Source organism: Talpa europaea (assembly GCF_964194135.1).
Source record: "Talpa europaea genome assembly, chromosome: 11".
Lineage (NCBI taxonomy): Eukaryota > Metazoa > Chordata > Mammalia > Eulipotyphla > Talpidae > Talpa > Talpa europaea.
This window is the reverse complement of record NC_140078.1, coordinates 277,342-289,603: the sequence shown is the minus strand read 5'-3', so window position 1 is coordinate 289,603 and position 12,262 is coordinate 277,342. Positions and strand designations below refer to the sequence as shown.

At 70.8% G+C, this 12,262-nt stretch overlaps 1 protein-coding gene across 1 annotated transcript; it reads right to left on the bottom strand.

The window, feature by feature from the left end:
* Positions 1–68: 68 nt before the first annotated feature.
* Positions 69–7,949, bottom strand: TCFL5 (transcription factor like 5; the record flags this gene model as incomplete). Its single annotated transcript, XM_084246587.1, has 6 exons — positions 69–191; positions 3,541–3,682; positions 4,972–5,218; positions 6,304–6,466; positions 6,560–6,743; positions 7,327–7,949. The coding sequence occupies 6 exons, from the start codon at positions 7,947–7,949 to the stop codon at positions 69–71; spliced, it is 1,482 nt and encodes a 493-aa protein (XP_084102713.1).
* Between the last annotated feature and the right edge of the window lie 4,313 nt (positions 7,950–12,262).

Sequence of the window (12,262 nt, the reverse complement as noted above, 5' to 3'; positions counted from 1 at the left end):
TCTTGTCACAAAATGGGCTTTCAAAGTCCCCTCTGGCGTCCCGGCTGTGGGGCCCGGGCCAGGTCCGGTCACTCCATGTCCACGGCGGGGCCGCTCTGCAGACTCTCCTGCGCGGGGCAAGTCACCAAGGAGTCTGGTCTGGTCAGCTTTAGCCTCCTGCCAGTTTTACCGCAAAATACGCTCTCAAATTCCTAGAGTCAAGAAAGCAGCGTTAAGCGGCCGGCCGCACACGTGGCCCCAGCCCAGCGGCCCGGCCTCTCTTCAGCCGGCACCTTCAGTCCCGACGACCACGACAAAGCAGCATCCTGGCCGCCGCCAGCCCAACAAGGTCACCCCGGTGCTGCCGTCCGAGTGTCCTCCGCGGGCGTCGGCGCGTCCGGCCTCTGGGCAGCAGGGCTGCTGCTCAGGCCGCGCCACCCCGCCTGGGCCCTGCCCAGGGCGGCCAGGACAGGTTTGGCGCAGGCTGTCCTCCAGCCGCCTCGCCTCCCGCCCGTCCGGCAGTGCCTCGGCTGCCCACGCGTCTGACCCACCTGCGGCTCCACGGCCTCTGGGGCTCTGGGTGGTGCGGCAGGCACAGCCACCATGGATGGTGGCCACCCGACCCGGCGGGCGTGGAAGGCTAGGGGCACCCACTGTGGTGCGACCATGGCCACCGCTGACGGCAGGACTCCCCCCCAGCCCCCGACACCGCCCGTTACATGTGCACGTGCACCGCACGCCCCACCCCGCAAGCACCCCAGCCGGCAGGGCCCAGACCTCAGCCCTCTGCTTCCGGCTGCCCCACTGCAGGCACTTCCTCAAAGGCCTCAATTTCAGTGGCCGGTCAGGCTGAGCCCAAGCCCGCGGCCAGCGCCACCTCGCACGACAGGATGGGCACCCGCGAGGCGCAAGCCCAGGCACAGCCCCGGCCGGACGCACTCTCCGAGGTGCAGAGACGACGGGGTCACAGGGTGGGAGTGCGGGGTGGGCCCCCGCCCGTTCTCTCCGTTTCTGTGCCGGCGTGACAAGTGCACACGGCTTTCTCGAAAGCGCAGCATCCGTGGGTCACGAGGTCCAGGTTCACATGCGTTTCCGGTGGCAAAGTCACAAGCTCTGCCCTCGGGACGTCCCCTAGCACCAAGCCCACTCGGCGGGGGCGCCATCGCCTGCTTCTGCACCCCTCTGTCACCCCACGGACCCGCACCTGGCCCTGCACCGACTTTCCGCTGCTGCGGCCAGAGTCCCCCAGGGCCCTGCGTCCAGCTGTGCCGGGCGCCGTCGGCCGCTGGACAGTAAGGCTTTCCGGGATGCCGTGAACATTCGCACCTGCAAGCACTTGCTGGGCCCTGGTTTCAGTTCTTGGGGCGCAGACCCAGAGCCAGTGTGGGCGGACAGCACCTCCACGCCTGCTCATCTGCCCCAGTGGCTGGGCCCCTCGCTGCCCAGTGCCTGTCCTGACCGCAGCAGCCAACTGCTGAGAGCCTTCCCGGGGTTCTCGGGGTGAGTCTCCTGGCGCCCCTGACCCATGCGGGAGCCTCGTCCGAGGGTGGCAGGCAGGGAGGTGGGGCAGGAGGTGGGGCTCGGGTGCAGGCCCCCTCCCGCGTCCCGGTCCAGCCGCCGTCCACGGGAGCCACGTGGGGACGCCTGCCCCCGGGCCTCATGCACCTGGCGAGGCGGCTGTGCCTAGGGGACGGGCTGAATCGGGAAAACAATCGCCGTTCTGCAGACAGGCGGTCCCTGGAGCCACTTCCCAAACGGCCCCACGCGGGGCCCCCTGGCCCTACCACTTACCGCAACCCCACGAGAGGCTGTCGGCCCAGGTGGCCTCCACAGCGGGCAGGAAACTGCCTCAGCGGGGGGTTCGGGTCAGACGCCAGGAAGCGCCGGGCTGGCGGGCGGGAGACACAGACCAGCGCCACAGGCTCGGCCCCGCAAGCATAGCCCCGGCCTCTGAGCGGTTACCCCTGGGGGCTGAGGGCCCGGGGGCGGCAGCCGGGCCGCTTCCCCCAGGCCTGTGGCAGAGCCGCCGCGCCTGCAGCTCTCACCGAGAGGCGGCGCGCTGGAAGGACGCGGCCGCGGGCGGAGGACTCACCGCTGACGGGACACAGGCCAGACGATCAGTCGTTTTAAAAAATAGAAATTCTTGCTTTATTAAACCCAGGGGCCTGCCTCGAGCAGAGAGCGGTAGGGGGACGGCGGCGTAACCAGAGGTGACGCCACGGGAACAAGGGCGAAGCCCCGCTCTCCGGTGAAATGAAATGAGCGGCCGGGACGGCCTCGGAAGGAAGAGAACACAGCAGCCTGACAGGACGGCCCAGCGGGGGGAACCACGCGCCGCGCAAGCGACGGTCAGCGCCCGAGACACACGGCGAGCTCTCCGCTGGACAGCAAGACCCCGGCAGCCCGGCTCGTGAACGGCCCACAGACCCTGACAGACAACTCACCGGGGGGGCACCCGAGACACCGCGGGTGGGACCACCTGGATTTACCTCAACACCCAAGACCGGAGCCACCGGGCGGCCCGGCGCCCCCTCCGGGCAGCGACCCGGGACCGAGGCCATCACCGCCCAGAGCGGCCGGGGGCCACAGGGGTCACCCGCGCCGCGGGCGGAGGGGGGCCGGGCCGGGAGGTCTGTCCGCCGCGGGCAGGTCGTCCCGGGGAAGACCAAGGGCGCCGCTCGGGGGGTGGGGGGGAGGCACTGGGGGGCCTGTGGGCAGCGGCGGCGGACAGGCGCTTCACGTTACGTGCCCGTGGGTGAGACGGGCGTCAGCAAACAGACAGGAACTGACAAGGCAAAATGATCACAGGCGAGCGACAGGCCGGAGGGGAGCGAGGGGCAGAGCAGGGAAAATGAAACACGGGCCACGAGCCCCCGGTGCCGAGCAGGCCCAGCCGCGTTCTCCCCAGCACAGCCGGGTGCGGGCTTTGTGACGACGACCACCTTGAGCTCAGAGGACGGGGGCCGCTCCTGGCCCAGACGCCCCGGCTGGGCAGGCCCAGCCCCGCCCGGCGGGAAGAGTCGCCTGAGCGCACGGGGAGGACAGGAGCGTCGCGCGGGCGCCAGTGTCCGCCAAGGGCAGAGCGCAGGCCGGGCCCCGCACCCACGCAGGCGGCGCTCGGTGCCCGTCGCCGACGGCCAGCCCCACCGGCCGGCTGCAGCCTGGCGCGGACGGTGAGGGCCTCGCTCCCAGGGGCCCCAGGAGCAGCTGGCTCCCAGGCCTCCGTCGCCCCAGGGCACCAGCCCGGCCCAGTCCCCCAGCAACCGGGGAACACCCCGTCCCTGCCTTCGGGGCAGCGCCGTCCCGACTGTTAACCCGCGTCAGCTTTAAACGCCGCTTTCACTCTGCTCTGCTCCCCGCGCTCCGGCCTCACCGCCTCCCTCCCACGCGCCTCAAGCCCGGCTCCAGGCGCCGCCAGGGCAGGCACGGGCCGCAGGCTGTGGATGGCCGTGGCCCCGACCCTGGCGGCGACCAGCCATGCCTTCGGGGAGCAGAGCTGCGCGACTCGGCCACAGCACCTCACCCCGGCCGGGCCCGGGCCAGCGCCCGCGGCGCACCCACCTTCTTCAGAGAGTCCCCGTGCCGCTCCTGGATGTACTTCAGGAAGGCCGTGGTCCACTGCAGCGTCGTGGCCTTGTCGGTCTCGGCGTTGCAGAACGGGACGAGCAGGTTCAGCTCGTCGCAGCAGATGCGGATTCTGCGCCTGTGGACCAAACCCGAAGCGTCACACAGAGCCGAGCCGGGACACCGACACGGCGCCAAGAGGTCTGGGTCGCCGGGCCCGGCGCTGCGGCCCTCGCAGCCACGCCCCGCGGCCCCTGGGGAGTTTCCCTGTTTGCCTCTCACAGGCCGGGAGCAAGGAAGTCTCCAGGCTAGGCCGGGTCCAAACCCCGAGACTGCAGGCAGAAGCGTGCGTGGGGCCCGCCAAAGCGCTCAGCCCGCAGCTGCGCGGAGCTTGCCCCAGGCCCGGGCAGCGGGGCCGAGCCTGCCCGCCACTGCCCCGACCGGTGCTGGCCGCTAGACCACCGCGGCCTCCCATCTCACGGCCAGCGCCGCGCCGCCCCCACGCACGCCTCGCCATGCTTCCAGCTGTGGCCAGCTGGACAGCCGTGCAGAGTGGCCAGAGCGGGCCCTGGGCACGGCGCCCGCGCAACTCCAGCTGCCAGACGGCCGGGACCCGGGGTGAGGGGACGAGCTCGCAGGGAGCGGTGAACTGGCGCGTGGCAGAGCGAGAAAGCAAACTTTCACCATCCACACAGAGCACAGCGGGCGCCCGGTGAATGCTCAGGACACACAGAGGCCAAGGCAGGAAGGAGGCCCGGACCCGCGGCTCAGGCGGGCCCAGCAGCCCTCCCAGAGGGACGTGCCGCCCCTGCAGCGCCAGGGCCGACTGCGCTGCTCTGGGCTGAGCCCCAAACAGAGCTGGCCAAGTCCCCCAGTGCGGCCGGCCAGCTCGACTGTCCCGCACAGCAAGGCCACGGGGCGGCGATGGACGGCAGCGCCAGCTCCTCCTCCTCCTGCGCACCTGACAGCCAAGTGGGACCCAGGGGCGGCGCGTGCCTCTCCCCGCTCGTGGGGGCCTGACTGGCACCAGGAGCCTAAGACTTCCTTGGTGGGGGTGCTCCCCACTGTCGGCCAGGAGCGCCCCAGGCCTCTGGGCAGACAAGATGGGCCATTCCGGGCGCGGCCACTTTCCTTCTGGAAGTCTGGGGTTCGGCTGGGAGCCAGGGAGGGAGGGAGGGCCAGGGCGGCCCCTGGGAGTCGGGCGCACCCTGGGCTGCTCCCCAAGTCTCTGCTCACGCTGCCTGTCCCTTCTCCACGACCAAATCAGTCCCCAGGAATCCTCTAATCTGGGGGCGGGGCTGGCCCGGCCAGCAACACTAAGCACCGGCCCGTCCTTTCCGCCTGGCGGCAGGCTGGCCCGCTCCTGCTGGCGCGGCCCAGGCCGAGTCTCAGCGCGGCCGGCGGCGGGCCTGGCGCCCGGAGCGTTACCTTCTGTCTCTCTCCATGCGGTTGTGCCTCTCCCTACGCTGGGACCTTCCTCCCTGCGGCCCGCTCTGGCTCTGCTCCCCCAGGCTGGACTGCGAGGCCTCCGCCGCCTGCCAGGCGCCCTGTGCGGCCGGGGCGCCTTCGCCCACGTTCTGAATCTCTCCAAGGGCCCTTCGCTCTACGCTTGTGTCCAGCTGGCGGATTCTACTCCGATTCCTCTTATTTATTGCTTGTTTACATAGCGCTTCTTCTTTGCAAAAGAAGGAAAACACGGTATTTTAATTTTTCATTCTTTGTAACACGGATCCCGTGAGCGCCGAACGTGATCTCCAGCTGTTGAGCAGCGAGAAGGCGCCTGGGCTCAGGCTGCCCGCCCGCCGGCAGCCCCACAGCTACGCAGACCCCCGGGCGAGTCACCCGCGTGACCTTGTCACGAGTCCCCTACCTAATCAACGCGCGCCAACTGTCCCGGATGAACAGAGAAACCAAGAAGCTGCTCAAGATTTCTGATTTCAAAGCGGAAAAAAAAAAGCTGCAAATTCTTCTCAGAAAGGCCTTCCTGACACACACACCAACACCACAGCGGCCGCGCGGGCTGCTCCGGACAGGCGCACGCCCAAGGCAGCCTCCCCTCAGCGACTCTGCCCGCAGCATTTCCGCTGCAGCACGACAGAGGCCTCCTCCGCCCGGGACGGGCAGGCCCGGGGTGCCCAGGGCAAAGGCGGCCACAGGCGGGCCCCCGCCGGGGCAGCCGCCCCCCAGGAGGGCAGCGCAGGCGCCGGCCTGGTGTTGACCTCACAGACGCTAACACCCGCCTTTGCCCGAACGCCCGAGCAGGGGAGCAGCAGCTATCGGCCTGGGGGAGGAGCGGCCTCCCTCCACACCCCCAGCCCTGCCAAGCTGGGGGGACGCTGCTGCTGCTGCTGCTGCTGCGTCTGAGCGACTGAAGGGGACTTGGCTGCAAGGAGAGAGGGGCCGAGGGGTCCTGTCCGGGTAAGTCGAGCTCGCCTTTGGCGGTTTCTTCACTTCGGAAGCTTCCCAAACCCCGAGGGTCTCACCCTCCCAGCACAACCCTGGCCCTGCGGAGGGTCTCCTGGGGCTGCGAGCTCCGGGCCCCGCCTCGCCCTCCCAGTGTAAACTGACAGGGCTGATGGACAGCACCGCCAAGGCGGGTGGCGGGGGCTCCTCCCTGTGTCTGTAGGCCCTAAAACAGAGCAGCCCCGCCCCGTGCCCGCAGCGAGTGTCCACATGGGGCTGCGGGGAGGCTGGCAGGGCCCCAGACAAAAGCTCACGCCCCGTTCCAGAAGCCGCCCCGGCCCCTGCTGCGTGGCTTACCTCCCACTTTAATCCAAACCTGCTCGGGCAGCGCTTTGTTCCTGCCGCCCAAAGCCTGCTTGGTGGACTCGATCTCTTGCTGGTAGCAGAACGAAAACGCTCTGGGCAGCCCGAGGTCCTGGTGCTTGGCAGCCTCAAGTATGGAGCACGAGCTGCTAGAACTCTGGAAAAGGCGAAGCAGCAGAATTGCCTCCGCACGTGACCGGCGAGGGCGCCGCCACCGGCCGGGAGGGCGACCCCGGGCCGCGGGCCCCACCTGAGCCTGGGGCAGGCCGGAGGCGCCGGCAGAGCAGGCGTTGGCGGAGAAGAGCGGGTAGGTGAACTGCAGGGCGGCGGTGGCCGCGGCCGTCTTGTTCTTCACCAGCGTCGTGCACTTGCTTTGCGGCTGGTGCAGAGGAACGTTCATTAACTCCGACGGGTGCCGAATGAGGGTCACCAAGCTGCCGAGACAAAGCACCCCAAAGGTGAGGGCCGGGCGGCTGGCTGGTCCCGGGTCCCCCTGCAGGACGGCGCCCGCCCGCCCGCCCTCTGTGAAAAAGGCTGTCCTCCCTGCCCCCTGGCGGAGCTGCCCTCTGGGGGCCCCCGAGCCCCCGTACCACCCCCTGGGGGGAGGACCCCCGGCAGAGCTGCCCTCTGAGGAGAGGCTCCCTGGCAGCGCCGCCCTCTGGGGCCCCGCTCTCCCACGACGCGCCTGGGGGGCCCCCACTCTCCCACGCCGCCCTCTGGGGGGCCCACTCTCCCGGGCCGCATGTGGGGGGCCGCTCCCCGCAGCGCCGCCCCCGGGGGTCCCCCATCCCCGCAGCGCCGCCCCCCCCCCCGTCCCCCGCTCCCCGCAGCGCCGCCCCCGGGGTCCCCCGCTCCCCGCAGCGCCGCCCCCCCCCCCGTCCCCCGCTCCCCGCAGCGCCGCCCCCGGGGTCCCCCGCTCCCCGCAGCGCCGCCCCCGGGGTCCCCCGCTCCCCGCAGCGCCGCCCCCCCCGTCCCCCGCTCCCCGCAGCGCCGCCCGGGGCCGCGGGGCGCACGCACTTGCCGAGCGCCAGGCCGGGCTCGGGGGCCTCGGCGGCGCGCGGGGCGGGCGCGGGCGCGGGCGCGGGCTCGGCCGGGCTGCCGAAGCGGTCCTCCAGGCGGACGCGCACGGCCGGCTTGGCCCGCGCCTCGGGCGCGTCGGCCGCCGCGTTCTCCTTGCAGGCGGCGTCGGGCCGGGCGCGGGCGGGCGCGGGCGGCGCGGGCGGCGCGGGCGGCGCGGGGGGCGCGGGCGGCGCGCGGTCGGCGGGGCCCGCCTCGCTCAGCAGCATCATGCGCAGCTCCTGGAAGTCGACGTGGCCCAGGCAGGGCGCGGCGCCCGCGAAGCCGCCGTCCGCCAGCGCGGGCGGGCACAGCACCGGGAAGAGCGGCGCGCCCGCCGCGGGCCCCGCGCCCCCCGCCCCGGGCGCGGCCGCCAGGAAGGCCGGGCCGAGGCGCGCGTCCAGCTCGGCGTCGGCGTCCAGGTGCGCGCACAGCAGGTGCTGCAGCTGCGCGTACTCCACCTCCGTCATCTCCACCAGGCTCAGGTCGGCCGCCGCGCCCGCCTCGCCCGGCGCCGCGTCCGCGCCCTCGGGGCCCGCCGGCCCGCCCGCCTGCGGCGCCTCCCGCGGCCCGGGCGCCGACATGCCGGCCAACGGCGGGGCGCGCGGCGCGGCCCGAGGGCGCGGAGGGGCGGGCGACGCCCAGCGGGACGGCGCGGCCTCCGGGGCGCCGTTGGGGGCGGAAACCGCTGGCCGCGCAGTGCGCAGGCGCCGCCCCGCCCCGCAACGGTAGCCCCGCCCCGCCCGCCCGGCGCCCCGCCCCCGGCGCGCCCGCCCGGCCAACCGCCCGCCCGCCGCCGGGTGCGCGCGCAGCTCCGGGGCGGGGCGGGGAGTGGGCGGGGAGTGGGCGGGGCGCGGGAGGGGCGTGGGCGGGGCGAGCCGCGGGGAGGGGGGGAGGGGGCCGGGGGCCCGGCCGGGGTCTCCGAGTCTCCCACGCCCCCAGGGTCGCCCAGTGACAGCCCAGAGCCAGGCGCGGGCCGGGGCGGAGCGGGCGGCTGGGGACACCGGCGGGGACACCCGCGGGCGCCAGGTGAGCCGCCCCGCGCCCGCCCGCCCCGCGCGGCCCCCCCCCGCCGTCCTCGGGGGCCGCCCCTCGCCCCCCCCCCGCCGTCCTCGGGGGCCGCCCCTCGCTCCCCCCCGCCGCCGTCCTCGGGGCCCGCGCTGGCCAGCGCTGCCTCTGCTCGCCCGTGACCCCGGGACCCACTTGTCTTTGGGGCGCAACCCCCGCTTTTGCGGTGTCTTTTTTTCCGGCAGACGCAAGCGCACCCTCGCATGTCGTCGGCCGCTTTCCCGTCTCCCAGCGCACGTGCCCCTCGGTCCACGGAGCGCGTCAGGGCGGCGGGAGCCCCGCGGGAAAATTGCCCGAGCGCCCGTCACCCCCACGCGCGAGGTGGTTCCAGGGACTGAAACGCCTGCGCTACAGGGCAAGGTTGTGCGGTCACCGCGAGGCCAGCGCCACTGATGGGCTCCTAGAGCTCTCAGCAGGACACCCGCGCCGCCCGCCACCTTCCTGGGGAGCGGTCGGCAAGCTGGGGGACCCTGAGCCCTGGTGCTCGTGAGCCCCAGCCCCGGCGTGGCGCTGCTGCCCAGTGCACCCCATTTGAATAGAAAGAAGACAACGTGAGGACAACAGCAGAAGGGCCTTCCCAGGCCAACTGGGTGACGCCCTGGGCAGGCCCCTCTGCAGCTCTGGCAGAGCTCAGGTGAGAGGGGCGGGGTGGGCGGTCAGGTGAGGAGTGGGGGGTCAGGTGAGGGGCAGGGGCACCAGGTGAGAGGCCCCACCTGCCCATGCTCATCCCCGATGCACCAGGATCTGACAAAAACCCAGAGTTCTCCAAGAAGATTCAGGCAGAGGCCTCCCCCCGTGGCACAGCGGTTGAGCGCTGGACTGCGAAGCTGCCCACGGCCTCTGCAGCGCCGGTTCGATCCCGGCCACCGGGCGAGGGTCCCACATGGCGCGCAGACCCCTCCTGCCGCCTCAGCAGTGTCCTTCGGTCCCTCTGCCTGCTCTGCTCCCGCTCTGGCTCTGGTGGATTCTCTCGCCCTCCGCTCTTCTGACTGTAACCAGGGCTTGTATGAATAAATAAATAAATCTTAAAAAAAAAAAAAAAGAAGACTCCTGCAGTGACAAGGACCCCCAAGGCCCCCTTCATCTCCCAGGAGCTGAGCCGTCCTTGCTCACGACCAGCCGCCGCTAAGCCAGGCCCGTTCCCAACCACGCCCGGGCCGGCCCGTCCCCGCTGAGGCTCCATTCCCTGCAGGGTGGCCGTGGCCACCTCGGCTCCTCGCCTGCATGCGGTGCATTGTTCAGGGCAAAACGGGTGGACTCGCAGCATGAAAGGACTTGTCCAGGGTGACACGGGAGAGGCCGGCAGGTGGGTGGCCCAGGGTGCCGGCCTAGACGTGCAGGAGGAGGGCACCGTGGACCGTGGTGCAAAGTCTCCCAAGTGTTGTGAAAGCTGCAAACCCACAGACCCAGCCATGAGGCCTCCTGTGCAAGAACACGAAGAGAAAGACACCATCTCGTCACAAACACTCGGCATCAGAGACGTCGGAGGGGCAGGGCCAGCCCCAGCTGGCAACGGGCAGGACAGGCTGGCCCTGTGGAGCCGAGGGAAGAAATCTGCCCGCCCGCCCCTCCCAGTGGCAGCAGCAGCAGCAGCAGCAGCAGCAGCAAATAAAGGCGTTTCCAGGCGTGCGGGGGTCAGTGCAGCCTCAGCGAGGTGGGGGGTGGGGGGTGGGGGGTGGGGGGCTCTGTGGGGCAGGGAAGCCAGATGCCAATTCCGGGCCAGGAGAAACAGGCAAAGCCCAGCAGTGGAGCCCGACCTGGTGGCAGGAGGGGCCTGGAGCGCCGGGATCCCCAACCTGTGGCCACAGGGTGTCCAGGCTATGGAGGCCGCCTGGCCCAGCCACACACCTGGAGCCCAGGTCGGCCTCCTGCCAAGGCCCCCAGGCTGAGAGGGCCTGTCCAGCCTCTCGTGCCTCCCCAGGCAGCCCACGCGTCTCGATGGTTTTCCTCCTCAGGCTGAGCATCCCCCTGAGGTCTCTGCTCGTAGCCCCCTTCAGGGGACGCCCCCTCCAACCTGACCTGCCCATCTTCCAACCTGCCTGCCCCCAAGACCAAGGTGCTGCCAGGGCAACCTTGAGGCTGAGGCGCCCGCGGGAGCTGGTCCAGCGCAGCCAGCTTGGGGCTCCCAGCGATGTGCCCACCGTCCTAGCGCCCAGCAGGCGCGCTCGGCCCCAGAGCTCCAGGCCCAGCGGCCCACACACCCTCAACCACAGGTTGAGCCCATCACAGGTCGCTGAAGCTGCTGGGACAACCCTCACACACTTGGCAGCTGAAGGCACACCTGCGAGCTCCCGCAGGTCAGAGGCCACAGGGGCAGAGAGCCTGCATGGGTGCGGCTGGCCCAGAGGAGCAAAGCCTGGCCTTGAACCCGCAGGGCACCCGCACCAGAGAGAAAGAGAAAGGGGGGGGGGGCAGTACCAGGTGCCCAGACCCCCTTGGGGTGCACATGGCTGGTGGGGGCCTGTGCTCTCGGGGCACCTGGGCTGCTGAAGGGGAGCCGCTGGCCGGGGCCCTGGCTGTAGACTGCGAGGGCCCGTGTGCTCAGGCTCCCTGGTGCTGCATTCGGCCGGGGCCGGCCTCCGTGGCTTTGGGGGCTCCAGCGCGCACCTGGACAGCAGTTTCTCTGACAATAGTCTGTGGGCGGTGCAGCGGCCCTGTGCTGGCCCTGCCGGCCCCCCTTCGCTTGCCTCCTTTCGAGGACTCCCCCTCGTCCGCTGTGCCCCCCGTTAGAAGCCCTGGGCCTGGCTGCTGGTGCTTGCGGGTTCGGCTCCTGGCAGGGAGGGGCGCAGGTGCTGTTAAGAAGCTACCCCCTGGCACTGGCTGCCAGCTTGAGGCCAGCGCGCGGAGCCACTGACCGTCTGAAAGCCAAGGCCAGCACCGCGAGAGTCCTCTCCGTCCGCAGCGGCCGTGCCGGCATGGGAGCAGCTGCTCCCCTGGGCCTGACGGCCCTGTCCACCACTGCCCCACCCCCGGGCGCTAGTCGGCTCAGGGCGGAGCCTGCGCTCTTTGAGCCCAGCAGCAGTGGACTTTGGGGAGAGCCCAGCACTGGCTGCTGACTCCCCGCTCTCCCTGCACAGCCCCGGGCTGCTGGAGCTGCAGCTCCAGGGTCGGCAGCGCCTGGCGGTGCCCAGAAGGGCCTGATGGGTGGAGGGAGGCTGTGCCATGGGCGCTGCGGGTTAAGCTGGCCCCGAGCTGGGGGTGCCCACGGAGAGCCCCAGGGACACGCGGAGACCGACGGCCTTCTGAGAGGTTTATTCTACCTCAAGTAACAAAACCTAGGCTGCGCCTCCTCGCAAGGTGCGCTGCTAGAAGACTCTGCCATAGAAAACACAGCTCCCAGGAATCCCCACCAATAACCCTACGGAAACACGAGTTTTCCATTTGTGTATTTAAATTAGAAAAATCTGTCTCACATGTAAAAACCTCCCATCCTATTAGATGCTGGCGCTCGACCCGGCGTGCCCTGCCGGCTGGCTGGTCGCGGGGCCGGGCGGGCGGCCGTCCCTCCGCGTGCCCGCCGGTGCCGGGCTGAGAGACCCGCAGCGACGGGCACGGCGAGGGCGCCACAGGACAAACGGAGTCTCTGATGTTACATTTGCAAAAGTAAGTTTATGAAAACATAAAAAAAAGGACCAAAGTGTATTTGTACAGTCGAATAAATTAGGTTCCCACGTTTCACATTCAGGACGCACCCGCGCAGGGGCAGGCGGAGGTCCCGGCGCTCGCCCTGCCGCGCCCGGACACGGACCCGGCGTCATTTTCAATGACAACAACGCATCCCCCGCCAGCGGCGCGCCGGGAGCGTCTCTTGGGGCCAGGCGGCGCCTCG